Source organism: Lynx canadensis, chromosome C1 (assembly GCF_007474595.2).
Source record: "Lynx canadensis isolate LIC74 chromosome C1, mLynCan4.pri.v2, whole genome shotgun sequence".
NCBI lineage: Eukaryota > Metazoa > Chordata > Mammalia > Carnivora > Felidae > Lynx > Lynx canadensis.
The window spans coordinates 159076769-159094345 of record NC_044310.1 but is presented as its reverse complement, the minus strand read 5'-3'; the positions used below and the strand labels follow the sequence as shown (position 1 = coordinate 159094345).

At 37.3% G+C, this 17577-nt stretch overlaps 1 protein-coding gene across 1 annotated transcript in view; it reads right to left on the bottom strand.

The window, feature by feature from the left end:
* Nucleotides 1-14719, bottom strand: part of ERICH2 (glutamate rich 2) — a 36687-nt gene extending 21968 nt beyond the window's left edge. Inside the window, exons 1-6 of the mRNA XM_030327072.1 lie at nucleotides 14154-14719; nucleotides 13994-14039; nucleotides 6668-6716; nucleotides 6398-6434; nucleotides 3921-4016; nucleotides 1712-1860 (exon numbers count right to left, since the gene is read on the bottom strand). Of these exons, the coding sequence (XP_030182932.1) occupies nucleotides 1712-1860; nucleotides 3921-4016; nucleotides 6398-6434; nucleotides 6668-6716; nucleotides 13994-14039; nucleotides 14154-14719 (943 nt within the window). The remainder of the gene's footprint in view (nucleotides 1-1711; nucleotides 1861-3920; nucleotides 4017-6397; nucleotides 6435-6667; nucleotides 6717-13993; nucleotides 14040-14153) is intronic.
* Between the last annotated feature and the right edge of the window lie 2858 nt (nucleotides 14720-17577).

The window sequence follows — 17577 nt, the reverse complement described above, 5'->3', positions numbered from 1 at the left end:
ACGAAAACAAGTATGGTCAAATCTGCATTTCTGGAGGAACACTTGGTCAGGACGGTGGAAAGTACATTTGAGGGGAGACCAAAAAATAAAAAGAGCAAGGAGAGAGTTTAGAGGTCTCTTTTAAAAGTCTAGGTGAGAAATATGACTAATATGAACTGGTAAAATAGGGATGGAGAGGGGGGAAGTAGATTAGAGAATTATTTAAGAAGTAAAGTCTCTATGACACAATCTACTGGAACATTTTCCAACAGTTCAATTCTTATATTATCTGCATCTATTTTTGCCATATGAGTATCACCTATACTAATTACTCAGTATTTTTCTTTGAATCTACTTTTTTAACATATAAGTTTTATCAGATCACAAATATTACCATCCATGAAGCTTATGGATATACGAATAAAAATAACATATAATAATCCCAACAAACATTATAAGTCATTACTCTTTTGAACATTAGATATATTAACTCATTTAATCCTCTCAACATCTCAATGAGGTGTGTACTATTTTCACTCTGTTCTTAGATGAAACAGAGAGACCGAGAGGTTAAATAACCCACCCAACTTCATGCCACTAATTAAGTGGTGGATCTGGGAGTCAGTTTGGCTCCAGAATCCATATTCATGACCATGTCTTACCTTTTTCTAACATACATTGAAATATATTATCATTAAACTAATTTTTAAAAAAAGTTACTATGTGTTTCCTAAAATTATCTCTTTGGGAAATACTACTGAGTGAGCTTGTCAACTGCTCTGGCTCTACCAAGGTCTTTCACAGTTTCAACCCAAACTTGTGTGAAACCTTGCCTTCTTGTAAGATTTTGAGTGTCTGGAAGTCTTGTGAGATGCCTTCTTGGACGGGAGTTTGGCCATTAGCTACTCCAAATCATGTAGAAACACTCGTGTCGGAAATAAAATGAAGAAATCAAGGAGATCTCAAGAGACAATAATGTTAGGAAAACGCAGGCCAAAAAAACAAAAAGCTGATAAAACTCCAGACTCCACAGCAAACACCTGCCTAAACCAAAAAATGCTACCCTGAAAACAGGTACCAGTCCTTCCAAGAGTAGGATGGCTGGGCTCTTCAGGACATCTACCTGCTTCTCTTTCATTAATAGTCTCCATCAGCTCACAGCCACCCTGATCTTCCAGTGGGTACCCGGTCTGTTCAAGACTCATCATGCTGATGTCATCAGGGTAAGGTCATAATAGGGAATTAAAGACTTCATGGGATGTCACAGGAACCGTCTCATTCAATTTACTAACACTGAGCCATTCATTTACATTATAGCACCTACCACAACCTGTCATTGTCTTATTTTTCTGTTTATTATTTATATTTAATAGTTGACTATCTCCCACTAGAATGTGGACTCCATAAAGGCAAGGATGTTTCCTATTTGCCAACTATTGTATCCACAGCTTCTAAAACAGTCATGGTACTCAATAAACCATTGTTGAATGAATGGAAGTTAATGCTTTCATTGGTATTTTAATCCATTCTAAAATGCCTCATCATTACCATTTTATATAATGTATAGCATGAATGCCATACTCGCATATCAGAATCATCTGGAACATGAATTTCAAAAATTATAGTACAGGTTCCTTTGATTTGCTCCAGACCTACAGAGTTGTCAGAATACCAAAGGCCATGGAAGAAGGCTCAAAGAGAAGCTACATTTACTCACATAAAACATTATTACCTATGCTTTCTTTTAAGAAGGAAGATGACCATAGCTTAGACTGTAGATTTGTTTCTGTATCTTTATTTTCAATACTCTTTGAAGATGCTCTATTTTCAGTATTCCTTAAAGAGGCTGTATTTTCAATATTTTTTGAAGAGACTTCCTCCCTAAATGTTAAAATAAATAGTGAAAAAATACTTTCCTAGGTCACGGTTCTGTTTATAAAGCCTCATATGGGTTCATATCCCTATGCACACACGTGCTTACACACACACACACACACACACAATACAAACACAATATATCAATAATAAACTAAATAGCTAAAATTTAATATCTTCTTTGTGGAAAAGCATTACAAATAATTTTTACTGATAATTATAATTTTATTTCTATCTGGCATCTGTCATTGTGTAATGATTCTTAAAATCTTTTCAGAATTCTTTAATGTAGAGCATACAAGCACTCAATTATATGAATGTCTTTGGCACATCACTGCAACACATTGGAATAAAACTAGGAACACTAGCCTTGAGTTTTTTCTAGGTTATCAATCAATTCTTACCATTGCTAAATGCTACACTCAGAGAGAGAGTCCAACACTAAGATCAACCCTTGGTCATAATATAAAGTAGCCTGCCTTTCCATTAAGTAGCTGAAATAAAAGTGGGTTAATTTTCCCTTTCAGCCTTTCAGCCTGAAACTTCATGTCAAGAATAATGCATTAAGACAGAGGATTCTTGTGTGGTGCACTCTGTTTACAAAGATAGGTACTCATGCTGGTGGAAAAGGAATCCCAAGTCTGTTTTCTGAGGTCTTAAGATTCTTTTTAATATGTCTCCTTTACCAAGTGAAAAGAAAATTCAACTTCTGCTTTGCATGTCAAGATATAAAAAGATGTAAAGTATTTTCCCCCCAAAGTTATTGACATGTGAATCCAGAACGTGAGTACAGTTAAGTCAGTGATCTTGTACAGTGATTTAGCAAGCAGGCTGGACAGCTTGATAATTCCTGATATTAATTCCTGATATTCTTAACACTGAGAGGGAATAGAATCTTGGCTTCCTCAGTATATGCTTCTAAAGCAAAACCCCTGTCTGGTAATGAAAAATGCAAAGTTGATTTACATTTGGTCTGCCTCTGCCCTCCTTGATTTTCTAATTGTGAAAGAAAGCATCCAAGAAGAAACTCTACATATAAAAATTTGAGAAATCAGTTAAGTATTTAATTTCTAGCCTGGTGAGATTCCCATTATGCCAAAGGTTGCTACAAGTGATAACTAGAATTTATATGCTCTAATATCTAATCTAAATAAAAGAGCTTTACTGCCTCCCTGCTCTCCACGAATTAGTGTTTCATTGAATCTAAGATACCATGTATTTATTAGAAGACATACTGTTATTTAAAAAGAAAAAGCACTGCCAAGTTTAAGTGTAAGATGTAATCAATTTTAAGAGATGTTAAAATGTGAAGAAAATATGTATGCTTTAGAGTCTATGAAACATGTTACTTGCATATTCACTAAGTTATATCCCTAAGGAAGGGAATTTATCTGTTATAGTTCTGGGCATTGAAGTAATTGGAAATACCTCTAATAACCTTAGTGACACAACATGGAGGAAGCCAACATACTCAACGGCCTGATATTAAATGGGATATTACTATTTGGAAGCAGTGAACATGCCACAAAAATACACATGAGAATTGACAAAAATCATTTTAACAGTAAAATATGAATTCCCTTTCTGCTCACCTTCTGTAGTCTTTCTCATATGTAGTTTCAAAGAATCAAAGGCCCAAAGTCCAATGTCTTTTTCAACTTAATCTTTTGATTTCCATTTGAGAAAGTGACATTATTGGTAATAATGCCTCTAACCACTTAAGAAAAATAGATAACTAGTATACTCTAAAAGATTTGTTTTAATTCAAATACAGTTACAGTTGAAGAAAAATTCAAATTTTTACTTTATCTAATATCCTTTGGAAATGGAAGGTATTTAATTTAGTTTCTACTTAGGTTAGAGAGTTAGTCAAGTAAGACACTGAAATATTTATGCTGGAAGGTAGATAACCTAGATTTTAGTATGTTAAGAGTTTGGGGGCATATTTATGAAATGGTCCCAAATTTCTATTGGAATAATTTTTTCAGTAAGTTTAGGTTTTAAACTTGGTTTTAAAATTATAGTTGTCAAACATGGGCCTAAAACCATAATTGATTAAAACTTACTTTTCTGAGATCGTCCTAGCTACATTTAGAGAGACTTGTGTTGGTGAGGTACAAAGTTTGCTTGCTAATCTTGGTCTGCGTCCAAAGAGGCATTTACTTAAAGTATAAAAATAGAAATAAGAAAATAACTTGTCATTCATTTTAGGAGGGATAAAACATGCGATTATGGAAAACCTATAGACACAATTTTTTAACCTCAGAGAATTGAATGCTATGCTATGGATTTACTTCAGCCATTTCCCCTCACATCTTTTTTTTTTTTTTTTTGAGAGAGAGAGAGAGAGAGAGAGAGAAAGCAGGGGAGGGGCAGAGAAAGAGGGAGAGAGAATTTTAAGCAGGCTCTACACTCGGCATGGAGCCTGACACGGGGCTCAATCCTACCACCCTGGGATCATGGCCTGAACAGAAATCAAGAGTTAGATGCTCAACTGATTGAGCCACCCAGGTGCCACCCCTCCCCCACATCTTTAATCTTGACTCAAAGCCCAACAAATCAAAGGTTCAAGATCTATAAAATTTCGTCTAGCATTAAAGATATATTTTATTTTTATTGCTGAAAATGGCTAATTAAGTTCAATTTGTTGAGTAGACAAAATCTTTCACACACGGGATCCATGGGGAAAAGAGGAAATAATAAATATGGGCTTTGCATGCAGAGAAGTTTGAAACTCCTGGAAAGACATCTATATGGAGAAAATTCATCAACTTTGCAGGTCATACTGTTCCTCAAGCAGAGGTCCACTATGATTTTCCTTTTTCCTACTTGATCATATTTTTCCAGGACTGGTGGCCCTGTCTACCTTAAACTCTGGGTAAGGTACATAGGTAACAAAGCCACACACCTGTGAATCTCACTGGCTACACTAACCATTTTCCTCCTCCTCCTCCCTCACTCCAAACAACAATCAAACCAAACCTAAACTCTCCTCTGCACGTGAAAAAGGGATCATTTTGTCCTTGCAAAAATTAGTTTGACACGCAGATACAATTATTCATGAGATCAAGAGAACAAGTAATCACTCTGCTTTTCTATTTTTGGCCCAGGCCGCATTTGATTTATCCCTGGGGTTTAACTCAGGATGTGAATTGCCCCTTGCTCCAGTTCCAATGCTGCTGACTTATCACAGTCTATGAACATCAGTATTCACAGATACAGTAGTAATTTTATTTTCATTAATGACCTACTATTATTATTGAAGTTATATCATATTTCCCTCAAAGACTTAAAATTTTCTTACATTTTAAAATTTAAATATGTTTCAACCATGTAACAGGATATAGATACTTACATGTAGATACTAAATATAGATATTTACATGTAGATTAATACATTTACATGCAGACTGATATATGTAATGGGGCATTTATTTTTTCTGGTTGTCTATAACACTTAATCTGAAATAAACATAGATTCTCTGTCTTTGATGTGTTATACATTCTTTCTCTTAAAAATTATCTTTTATTGTTTATTTTCAGAGAGTGAGAGAGAGTGGGAGAGGGTCAGTGAGAGAGGGGGAGAGAGAAAATCTCTGCGCTGATAGCAGGCTACTGACGTGGACTTGAACTCACAAACCATGAGATCATGACCTGAGCCAAAATCAAGAGTCAGACACTTAACTGAATGAGCCACCCAGGTACCCCCATTCTTTCTTTTTAAGATAAACACATGTATTTAATATATAATTTGCAACAAAAGCCAAGGTGAACTGTAATTTTCATTTTTAGCTTTGAGAATATAAAAATTAAAATATATATTTCATAAGGTAAAAAATTTTCCAGCCAATTATACTAAAAATAAACCAAATAATATCAGTTTGGCACCACTCTACCGATCTGTTAATAATTGATATCTATGAATCTGTTTTACGATCAACATTCAAAGTGTCATTTTTCATGGAATAAAAAATAGGATTTTTTTTTCAGGAGGTAGGAGATGATCATAATAGGAAGGGCTTTGAAGAATTATCAGAATCAGTGCCTTGAACAAAGCAAGTACTGAATATTTAGCTACTATACTGAAATTGAACCATGATTCTTTTTAACACCAGTCCCTTCAACTAATTAGGGCGATTAGTTCCCTTATTTAGTAGTAATGATTCATCTCATAGTAAATAAAGAATCTTTAAAGTAAATATTAATTTAAAGGGATATTCTGAAAGAAATAAGCAAGTACCAAGAAGAAATAGGAATGAGCAATGAAAGTTGTATAAGTAAAATACCGATTACTTGGTATTTAAGCATTTAAAAAGTGGAAGTGAATATTATTTATACCTCTAGACTTTTATCAAAAATCATTTTTCATTTTAAATGCCCTTTTATCTAAAGTAACAACTGCTTTGACCGAAGCAAAAATTAAAGTGCTAATCCATGCATTTCTGGCCTTTCAAATTTAATTGGGTGACAAATGATTGCATTATCTAGTTCTAATTGCTTAAAAGGCATGTGATAGATCAGCTGCACAACCAGAGACATCTTACTCTGACATTGCTTCATTTGATTCAAGCATCACTTTTGCTGAAAGAGAAGAAAAGAAAAACACAACTCAGTATTTTATCTGTAGTAATGTTCCTAACAGGAATTCCTGATTGGTAAATATACTTAAGCAGTTTTTGAATGACAGGCAATATACTAAAGGATTTAATTGCTAAGACTTCAATCACATTCAATCGCTCCAGTAGACTATCTTCTTAATATTTAGGACAAAATGGTGATGAAACATATTTTTTTTTAAGTAATAAATCATTTACCCTTTGGATCAAACACTAGCACTCTGCCATTCTGTCTATATTTTGGTACCTAAAATAGAAGCAGAAATTAAAACTAGCATTATCATCATTATTTTCATTTGAGGTATTTGAAATAATTTATGTAGACTTTATATAAACATTTCTATTATCTATGCTAAAATGTAATTTTACACTGAAGTCAATTATTCAAAAACTATATAAACTGATGGTAAAAGAGATCTAATATCCTAAAAAATAGTTTATATATGATCTTATCTTTACAGCATCTGTCTTGATAATTCCTGCAAAAAAAAAAAAAACCCAAAATATTAAAACTTCCTAAGTCTTTAAACACTATACAAATTTAGATTATAAATAAAACAATGCAGAATTATGTCAGAAGGGTATTAAATACTGTGTGTGTGTGTGTGCGTGTGTGTGTGTGCGTGAATTTATTTAGCAGTGTTACTTCCATCTTAACTGAAAAACCTCTTTCTTTTGGATTATGAAATTGGGTTAAAAAAAAGTCTAGAGAAATTAACCCTTCCCCTTCTCCCCATTTCATCTTGGAGTTTATATAAAAAGAGCTATAGGAATAATATTGCACGTTAGAAAACTGATGTATTAAATAAATCTCTAATTCTGTTACTGTTTTGGTTTTACATAACTTGGACTCTAGATCCAGATCCAAATACAATCAAGAGCAGGTTAAGGACTCCCTTTTCCTACTGAGCTGACCCTAAAAATCATAAATTCAGCTTGGCTCATGTTTACAACACCACTTTTCTCCCCTACTTTAACAAAATAAAACAATATATAAACCAAACTATCTGCCACATTCCAATTCATCTGTGTTATGAAAAACGCCTTCATAGAGTGTATTTAAGCCAGAATAAGAAATTTTTCCATGGTATTTGAAGATAAGAGTATTTTAAATAAAATATTATTTCAACAAATACATTTAGAAATTAACCTTTGATTTTATCCAAAAAGATACATTTTAAAACACAATTCTTACCTTTTAAGTTCCCCTATGTATTTATTAGTACTTAGGTTTTCTCTGTTAATGTTTAGCTTTCTTAGGTTACCCTAAATAAATTTTCCTATAACTTAGCCCTTTACATATTTGAATAAATTTAATTTTGACTGTAAAGAGAAAAACCAACTTTTAAGGGTTTTTGTTTTTGCTTTAAGTATGAGAGGGCACACTTAAATTTTTCATAAATAACAATTCACTTGCCCTCTCCTTCCCCAACACTTGTTGTCCCTACATCCCAAGCAAGACTTGAAAAAATTGGTAGTAGTAGTATCCACTAAGGATTTCTGGAATACAAAATTCAGGGCCAAAACTGTGGACAACAAAAGAGAACTGCTATTTTATACTGAGTTTTTCTCTTTATAAATCTGTCCGCCTCAAAATAATTTTCACTCTGTGCTGATTTGCACTCTGGAATAAAGCATTAGTACATAAACTTTTGCCTCAGGCTTTGTTTTCTGGGGAATTCTGATCAAGTCACACATTGTATATATATTATCCACCTGATTATCCCTCTGAGAAACTTAAAGACAGCTAAAGTCTATCAGAAAAGCAAGGCATCTTTTTGGGAAAAAGAGTTGTAGAAGACCAAACTCTAGCATAAATGCCCTACTTCTCTAGGGCAATAGAGTTCAAAAGCTGAAACAATGCAATAAGGAACCAAGTAAGGCCTTCGCAAAAGAAATCCAAGATGTTCTGTCCAGAGAAGTACTTTCTATTGATTTCCACAATCCTGTGGAAACCCATATATCTGGATAGACATCTTCTTTACATTTACAGCCTTTCTCTCCAGATTGCTACATTCTACTCTTTACCTGAATGAAACATCAGTGCATACAATTCTCCCCTTTTCACCTGGTAAAAGAAAAACTTAGGATGCGCAGATCCCAGCCCTTGATGGAAACCCAGGCTCTGCTAGGTCTGGATTTATCATTATCTAGGAAATGTCCATTTAATTTCCTTTCATAAAATTGAACTCTATGGGGTGGAGGGCAGTACAGAGTAATAGTCGAGAGTTGGGGTTCTTTAGTGAAAGAGACTGGATTCACAGCCCAGTTCTACCACTTCTCATGTAAGCTTTCAGTAGGTTACTTAATTTATTTAGGCCTCGGTTCCTCCATCTGTAAAATAAGAATCACAGTGGTGCCAACTTCATTGGACCATTGTATAGATTTAATAGGATTATTTGGTAAAGTGTTTAGCATAGTACCTGGCACATAGGAGGGATGCTGTACAAACAACTTGATGTTTTATCTAAAGGAAAAACTGCAAAGATGTCCTATGGGGCTGGTTAAGATTGCTTAGGGAAACAAAGAGATTTGTTTGATTGAGACAAGCAGACTAGCTCTGAGGACTTTTAATTAATTAATTTTAAAAAAATCACCAAAGCCTCAAAGTAATGATACTTGCTTAGAAAGATCACTGACTCCAGGGAAAAAGAGTCATTGAGAACACAGGTAGAGTTAAAGCAGTGGCTTAAACTGAGCTGAAAGAGGTCCAGCCATTGTAGAAATAATATGTATTTTTCAAATAATAATTGGTATGCAAAAGGTATCTCTGAAAGGAAATGCTTTCAGAAAAGAAACACAATATGGCTGACTCTGAGGAGGAAAGAGAGATGGTTGCAGGACTGGGGTGGGAGGGAGATTTTTACTTTATGCCCATTTGTATCTCTTGAACTTTGAACAAAATAAACGTATATCTATTTTTTAAAAAGCAATTCAAAAAATTTACACCATTTTTACCTCTGTTTATCCACCTCTTGCAGGCATGTAAGCTGTATGTCAGCCTTGTGCCACTTCAATTCTCTTCTCCACCCAGTGGTCCCTAGTCAAATTGAGGTCATAATATCCAGAAAGAATGGTATATACATGCACACTTTATATATTCATTTCTATTGCATATGGTTAATGTTAACATCACAACATTTAGTTAATTAGCCTTTGAGTCTTTACCAAGTATACCCTCTGGCTTTTGGAACATGGGCAGACTCTTCTGATGTCTTTCAATAGTCCCAGTGGTAAAGAGAACAACACAGTTATGACAGTTCCCAATTTCCATGTCTATTTCATGTCCCAATATTCAATGTCTATTTATAATAAATATTTGCTGAATACCTACTATGTGTCTTAGCACAAACATGTCTGTGATAAGCTCTGGGAATACAAGAGAAGCTAAGAGAAGCTCAGAATTGTATAGGGGAAACAAGTACTAAGTTTTCTATATATAGGAAAGACCAAGATTCAAAGTACTGAATTAAATGCTTCCCGCTAAGGTAATTTTCCATATTGCCCAAACAGGATCAGTCAAATCCCTTCTTTTGAGCTCACAGATGGGAAGTTACCCAAGGAGAGTCAGCAGGCAATGGAGACAGAATTGGAAAGACAAAGAAGAGAGAGTCTAATCAACAGAACTGTACCCGAACAACTTTCCAGTTCCAGAATCCAGTTCTGAGGAATGTCCTCCAGGTTTGCTATATTCCCCCAGGTATCATGATTTCTACCAGCATCCCTAGAATATGGTATTGTACTACCTGCTACGGGAAGCAAGAGTCAGGCTTCACAACGAATGTGACATTTCGTTAGTCAAGTAGGCAGTAAACAGAAGGGGAAGAATAGTCAAGCAGTGTCTTAGAAAATGGAAACAGATGAAGTTGGATATATATGTGGGAGCAAACTTTAAAAGTCATTAATTACCATGTACTAAGGATTTTGGGTTTTAATCAGTAGGCAATGGAAAGCAAACAAAAGCTTTGAAGCATCATCATATGACTAGAACTATCTTAGAAAAGAAATTCTGTGGAGGGTAAACTTGAGAGAGAAGGAGGTGGGGGAAACCATTTAAAAGGCTACTGAAATCATTTAGAGAAGGGGCTGGCAAACTACAGCCCTTGGGCCAAATATGACTCATTGTCTACTTTTATAAATGAAATTTTATTGGAACAGACATGCTTGTTTGTACAATGTCAATGGCAGCTTTCAGGATATATTGGCAAGGTTGAATGGTTTCAACGAAGACTGTATGGCCCACAAAGCCTACAATACATATTATCTGGCCCTTTACAGAAGAAATTTGCCAAATCCTAGTTCAGAGGAAAAAAAGAGGATGTACAAAGCCAAAAGAGAGGTAAAACTGAGGGTCACTAGACATAGAAGTGAGGGAGAAGAAAAGAAGTTGATGATTCTAGTATGGATAACTAGGATGTGGGTACCAGAGGAGAAACGTTCTGGGGAGGGGGAGTGGGGATAATGAGTTTATTTGGGGAAAATTCTGAGTTGGAGATGTCTGTAGGTCATCTAAAATCAAGTGGCATTCCATTCTGTTAAAGAGAGTTAGAACTTAAGAGAAAAGATGATGTATGGGATAGCTGTGAAAAAGTGGGAATGGATGGTGTGGCCCATGTAGAATAAGGCTAGGCCAAGGATAGAATCCTGGGAAATACCAACATTTAAGAGGCAGGTGGGGGGGTGCCTGGGTGGCTCAGTCAGTTAAGTGTCTAACTTCAGCTCAGATCATGATCTCACTGTTCGTGAGTTCAAGCCCCGCAGAGGGTTTTGTGCTGACAGCTCAAAGCCTGGAGCCTACTTTGGATTCTGTATCTCCCTCTCTCTCCACCTCTCCCCAACTCACTCTCTCTCTCTCTCTCAAAAAGATGGCTAATCAAAAGATAAATGTACCCAGTTAAGTAAATATATAAAATGTACATGACAAAGTGATTTATAAAGACATAATTATGTGATTAGGTATGTTCGAAACTATTTATTTTGTAAATGAAAATGTATTTTAGGGGTCAGGGTGGGGGTCATCATGGGCTCATTTTTAAAAGAAAGGGCTTAGTTCTTGGCTTTTTAGCTGTATTGGTCTGGACTCTTGGTTGCAAGTTACAGAAACCATGTTCAAGTTAGCTTAGGCAAAAGAAGAAAAGTGTTGGCTCACAGAATCCAAGAGTTGAGTTAAATATCCAAGCTGTGTGGAAGTAGGAATTGTGGATACAGCTATGTTCAAGGAGGGGCATGGGGGTTTTCCCTTGTTCATTTCAGCTTCTCCCTGCAGGTGAGCTCCCTGTCTCTCATGAATACAGATTTTCTACACATGGTACAACACACGAGTTTTATATGATATGATTGTAGCATTTATGGAAAAACGGACTCTCTCAATAAAAACTCCAGTCAAAGGCTCAGTTGGTTCAGCTAGTTTTTTGGACTAGCTGAAATGGAACTGAAAAACTCAAGTGCCTCATAAACTGGTGCCCAAAGAATATTTGTTGAATAGGAAGGAACAAAGCAAAAGAAAAGAAAGTATTAAAGTAGAGCTTTGCGATCCAATATGGTAGCCACTAGACATATGTGGCTGTTGAACACCTGAAATGTGATTGGTTCAATTTAAGATATGTACACCAGGTTATAGACTTAGTGCTAAAAAAAAAAACAAAAACAAAACTTAAAACATCTCATTCCTTTACTCCTCCAGGTAAGTGTTCACTAACCAGCAGCCAATAGGGTGGGTCAAAAAGGTTTTATTTGGATTCTGTAGGTTTCAAAAAACCTTTTACAAAATGAGTTACCAGCATTCAAAATTCACATTTCACAAAATTCTCATTTTAGGTTTCTCTTGTAATACTGGAAGACACACACACACACACACACACACACACACACACACACTTTCCTCCATTCCATTTGTGCAATTATCTTTTCCTTTTGGGCTATTTGTTTTTATAAGCCACCTAGAATTCTAATATGCAAAGGATACATTAAGAAATAGATAGCCACATGCTCAGGCCCTGCTACTGTGATGGAGACAGCTGATTAAGCACCATCCTCCATCCTAGAGGAGACTAGTACGGACACAATGGGATTTAAGGACAATCTTCATTGCATAGCTTCAAATGTATATGAAAATGGTTTTAATGATCATCTATCATTTACATTCATATTTAAAAGTGACTACGTACATATTTTATATCTTTCCTTTACAGCATAATGTAGAGCTCGGAGCCCAGACTCTGGAGTCAGATTGCTTATGCTCAAATCTCAGCAAATTGTGTGAACCTGAGCCAGTTCCTTAACCTCTCTAGGATTCACTTCCCTCAACTGTAAAATGAGGACTAAATACTACCTGTCTCATAGAGTTATATGAGGATTAATATAAATAGCTTATAATAAATAATAGCACCTATCTCCTACTGTAATTATAACTACTACAACTCTTCCTCCTCCTATTACCATTATTACTACCTACCACCTAGCAAGGACAGTGCTGAAGGTAAATTCGAAGAAAGCCAGTTCTAAGCGCTTTCAATTTGAGACTGGATTGAGCAAAGAAGGAGGAGAAAACATTGAACATTTAGTTCAAATGGTGGTGATGAGGGGAGGGGGTAGGAAGCTCTGGAATTCTGTGGTGCAGTGGAATCCCTACAAAGGTGTTGGAATTCGCCTCTGTAAAAATCTGTGTTTTCTTGAGAGTAAAAAAAAAAATTAAGGTGGATTTGGGGATCACTAGATTTGGTTTTAAGAGAATGAAACAAAAGACACTTCCAGTGTCTTTTTCGGATTAAAAAAACAACAACAACAACAACAACAACTTCCAGGAGTCTCTTGGGGATAAGAACAAATTGGTGCAATTCACCTATGCCCTCTGGGAAGTCAAACAACAAATTTATAATTATTCCACGTGCTAATTTGAGTGCCATTGGGGCACAGTGCAGAGCAGTTTTCATAATCAAAGGCCACGCATCTTGATTTTGGAAATCTCAAGTCATTTCATTACCTCATAGAAGGCTGAAGACTGGACCTTAGAAGTGATTCACTGTCCACGCCCCTCATTTTACATAAGATGAAAACAAGGTCTAAGGAGGTTCAACAATTTGTCCAAATTCCAGAAGAATTTTTTATGGCCGGGCAAGTTGTGTCTAGTAATGACTCTTAAGTACAGTCAGTGAATGCTGGCTCCTACTGGCCATTAAGCTGTTTTCCAAATAAAAAGTAAAAAGAAAAAAACAAGTAAAAGAAAAAAAGGTGTTTTTTGTTTTGTTTTTTTTAAAGGGGGTGAGAGGCGCGAGGATCAAACGGAGTAGCTGGAAGTTCTGCGATGCAACAAGGCCATTTGCATCGTTTTTTTGGAGGGGAGGGGAGCAGTTGGTGCACGCGAATGGGCAGGTCAGAGAATGGTGGTGTAGACCGCCTGTTAGAACTGCCCAGTTATCATTCACACCCATGTAGACACAAATACTATATCTCTTCCTGAGTGCCGGACTACAGACAAAGGAGGAAGCCAAGTGCGAGGTGCCCCACCAGCCCCGCGGATCCTACCTTTTCGAGCGCCACCTCGGCAGCCGTGGAACCCCAGAGCCCGAACCTGGAGGGGGCAGAGAAGTTGACGTGTTCAGGCGCGGCGCCTGGGGGAGCAGGAGGCCAGGGCTGGTCGAGCTGCACGCGAGGGTGGGAAGAGGGCACTCGTGGTGCCTCTTACCTGCCCGTGGTTCCTTCACACCGCCCTTCCTCGGGGCGGATACAGAAGGCCAGCCCAGCTCGGGGTTCGCGCGGTGTTCTGAGCTGCGAGCTGTACACACGGCGTCGCCATGGAGACGAGACCCCGCGCGGCCGGAGCCCTGGTTGCGGCTCAGGGAAGCGGAAGGAGAGGGGCGAGGGCGGGACGAGGTGGGGGAGCCACTGAGGGCCAGGAAGGAGGCGGGCCGCACCCGGGGAGCTGTGGAGGGAGCGGGCCGGGGAAGGTGGGACAGGACGGGACCCCGCCAGGCCTGCGAGGCTAGGCTGAGGAAGCTGAGCCAGTCCAGGACCGGGTAGAGGGGCAGAGCGAACATAGGGCGGGGCTGAGGGGCAGGGCGGGGGCGGGACGTGGGCGGAGCAGGCTCTGGGAATCACAAAGGAGGCGGGGCGAGAAACCCGGGTTATGGAGAGCCCAGCGGTTGCATCGCGCTGCGAATAAGATGCATGCAATCTCGAACACACGTCCGGACGTGCACTCGTTACTTTGAGAAGTGAAGAAAGGAGCGAGATTGGAATGTCGCTGTCCATAACTGAACCTATTCTTGTCGGGGAGAGGGAAAAGTGGGGGTGGGGATAAAAGAAGTCTTGAGTTGGGAGAAAGGGTTATCTCCAGATGTGGATGAACGAATGTCGCCTGCAGGATTTGGTCTCCAACCTGAAGTCGCCCAAGAAAATGAGTTTCCTGGGGGTCTTGATTCCCCAGAAATCAGATTCGAGTGATTAGAACAGAGACCCTCTTCTCACACCAGCGGAGGCCGCGTCCTGGGATGTGAAATTGAGCTTGGCCAATGGGAGGTTTTACGGCTTAAATAACTGCTTTGGTCACAAAAGGGGGTGGGGGAGCATTTCTATTAGAAAATTCTAATTGTGCCTCAAGCTTGGCTTCCAGGAAGGAATTGGTTGCTTTTCTCCATTTGGGATCGGGAAGTCTCTAGGATCGATTTGTTGCTATGCGACAGGTTTTGAAGGATGACCGTTTTTTTTTTTTTTGGAATCAAATCTGGATTCGAATTTTACTAAGTAGCCACAATATATGGAGTATAATCCCTATTTAACTTCTGGGGTTAGGTGCCTTCTTGGGAATGTGTACTTTGGTAGATGATACTGTGCTTCAAATAACAAAGTATATACTACTTTGACATGTAGAAGATGCTTTAAAAGCGGTAAATTTTATCATCAATATCATAATAGAACCAGTTGAACGGACCATTTCAGGAACCAAGAATATATAGAGATTTGGTTATCTTTTTTTTTTTTTTTCAACGTTTATTTATTTTTGGGACAGAGAGAGACAGAGCATGAACGGGGGAGGGGCAGAGAGAGAGGGAGACACAGAATCAGAAACAGGCTCCAGGCTCTGAGCCATCAGCCCAGAGCCTGACGCGGGGCTCGAACTCACGGACCACGAGATCGTGACCTGGCTGAAGTCGGACGCTTAACCGACTGCGCCACCCAGGCGCCCCAAGATTTGGTTATCTTTAAGTTATCCTAATCATCTGTCCATATTCAATATCCTTGGATTCCTAGATGGAGGGGAGGAGGCAAAGGAAAAAAGTCAGAATGTAAGTTTTTTGTTTGTTTGTTTTTAATAAAAAACTCAATGAGTCCCAGACAAATGCATACCCAGTTTGATCCGGACATAGAAAACCACTATCTCCACTATTATAGGAACACCGTTACATAGCTGATGTCTTAAATTTGAAGACTTTTCATTCAATCAAGACAAAGGAAAATTCATTTTATTGTTCAATGCCTTTGAAACATTAGTTTTGATGAATTTGTTTAGTATTGATAAAAAAGTAACATCTGATTGGCTATTTCCATTATCCCACTCCAAAGAAATGTAAGGAAACCTCAAATTTAACTAGACTTCCTTTTCCTACCCCTCTTTCCCTCAACAGAAGAGCTCAAGTCCGTTTGTAGAATGCAGTGTTTTCAATATGTATTCTTCCCAAAAGAAGGGGCAAAAATGGTTTAATGACCTTGGTCGTTAAATTTTCTCCACGTGGGGGAGTGGTTAGACAGCTCTGGCTTCCACCTTCGGCCTGAAGGTCTTCAAGTGCAAAATGGGGATAATAACACTCCTTGCCCTGGTAGCTCAGAATATGAAATGAGAGAAAAGTCCCTGATACAGTCTGGCACATGACAATTGATCAATAACTCTTAGCTATTATTACTTCTACTATAATATTATATGTATGAATAAAAGTACCTATTTCCAGGATAGCTGTGAAATGATTAAAGATCATTTAGGTAAAGTGCCTGTTTGAACCAATGATAGTTATCTTATTTCTCTCTGATGAAAAAAATATCACATTTCATCTTTGAGTAACTTTAGAAGTAATTCACCTCCCTTTATAACCTTTGTGCAAAAGTTATTATTGGTGTAATACTCGAAAGTAGAGCACAATTTAGTTCTGGCTCCTGAATTTAGGTCACTGAATAAATTACCCAAAGTATCTATGTAGTGAGGATTTGTTCTAACAAAGTGAAGGGGCAAAGCCAAGTACTCATACAGATACTGAATTACCCCACAACAACTATCTCTTATTAAACTCCATGGTTTTTAATGGATAAATTTTTAATACAGATCTGAATGCTAGCAGAACATCATAAAAATGTTTAACATTTGGTGTTTTTTTTGATTACGAAAAAGTAATACGTGTTCATGATAGAAAATTTGCAACATACAGAGAAACACAAAGAAAAAATAAAAACCATTTCAGTCAGTAACTTCTTTTTTCCTTCTAGTCTTTTCATGTGCATATATTTATAAAGTTTGTATTAAATGTTGTATACATCGTTAGCATCTCTTTTTGCTTAACATTCTCTCCAGTGTCTTAACACTTCCCCAATGTCTTTAAAAAGTCTTCAAAACATTGTTAATGGCCATATAATGTTATATAATATGTATAAACCACGATTTATTCATAATTTAGTCAATCAGTCTCCAATATGGAAATTTCCAACTTTTCTCCTGTAATTCTTTCTTTCAAGAACATTTATTGAGTGCTTACTGTATATTAGGCACTATCCAACCGTAAAACTAAAGTAGTGGGCAGTAATTATGAAAATAAGGTTTTGATGAACATCTTTGTAAGTAAATCTTTGATAGCATCTTTCATTCTTAGACTAAATTCCTAGGACGATGAAAACAGAACTTCAAAAAGCATTTTCCCAGCTTCAAAGGCAGACTTAAGAAATAAAATTCTGAACTGTAAAATATTAACTTTTTGGAAAATTACCAACAACAGAATTAATATTTATTTTGTGCAACGTGTGAACTTACCCAGGAGATGCTTTCTCCTTAGTGAGTGTGAAACATCAAGGGTATTTGAAGTGTATTGACTTTGGCTTTTACCTCTAATTCTTTCCAGGATTTGCAG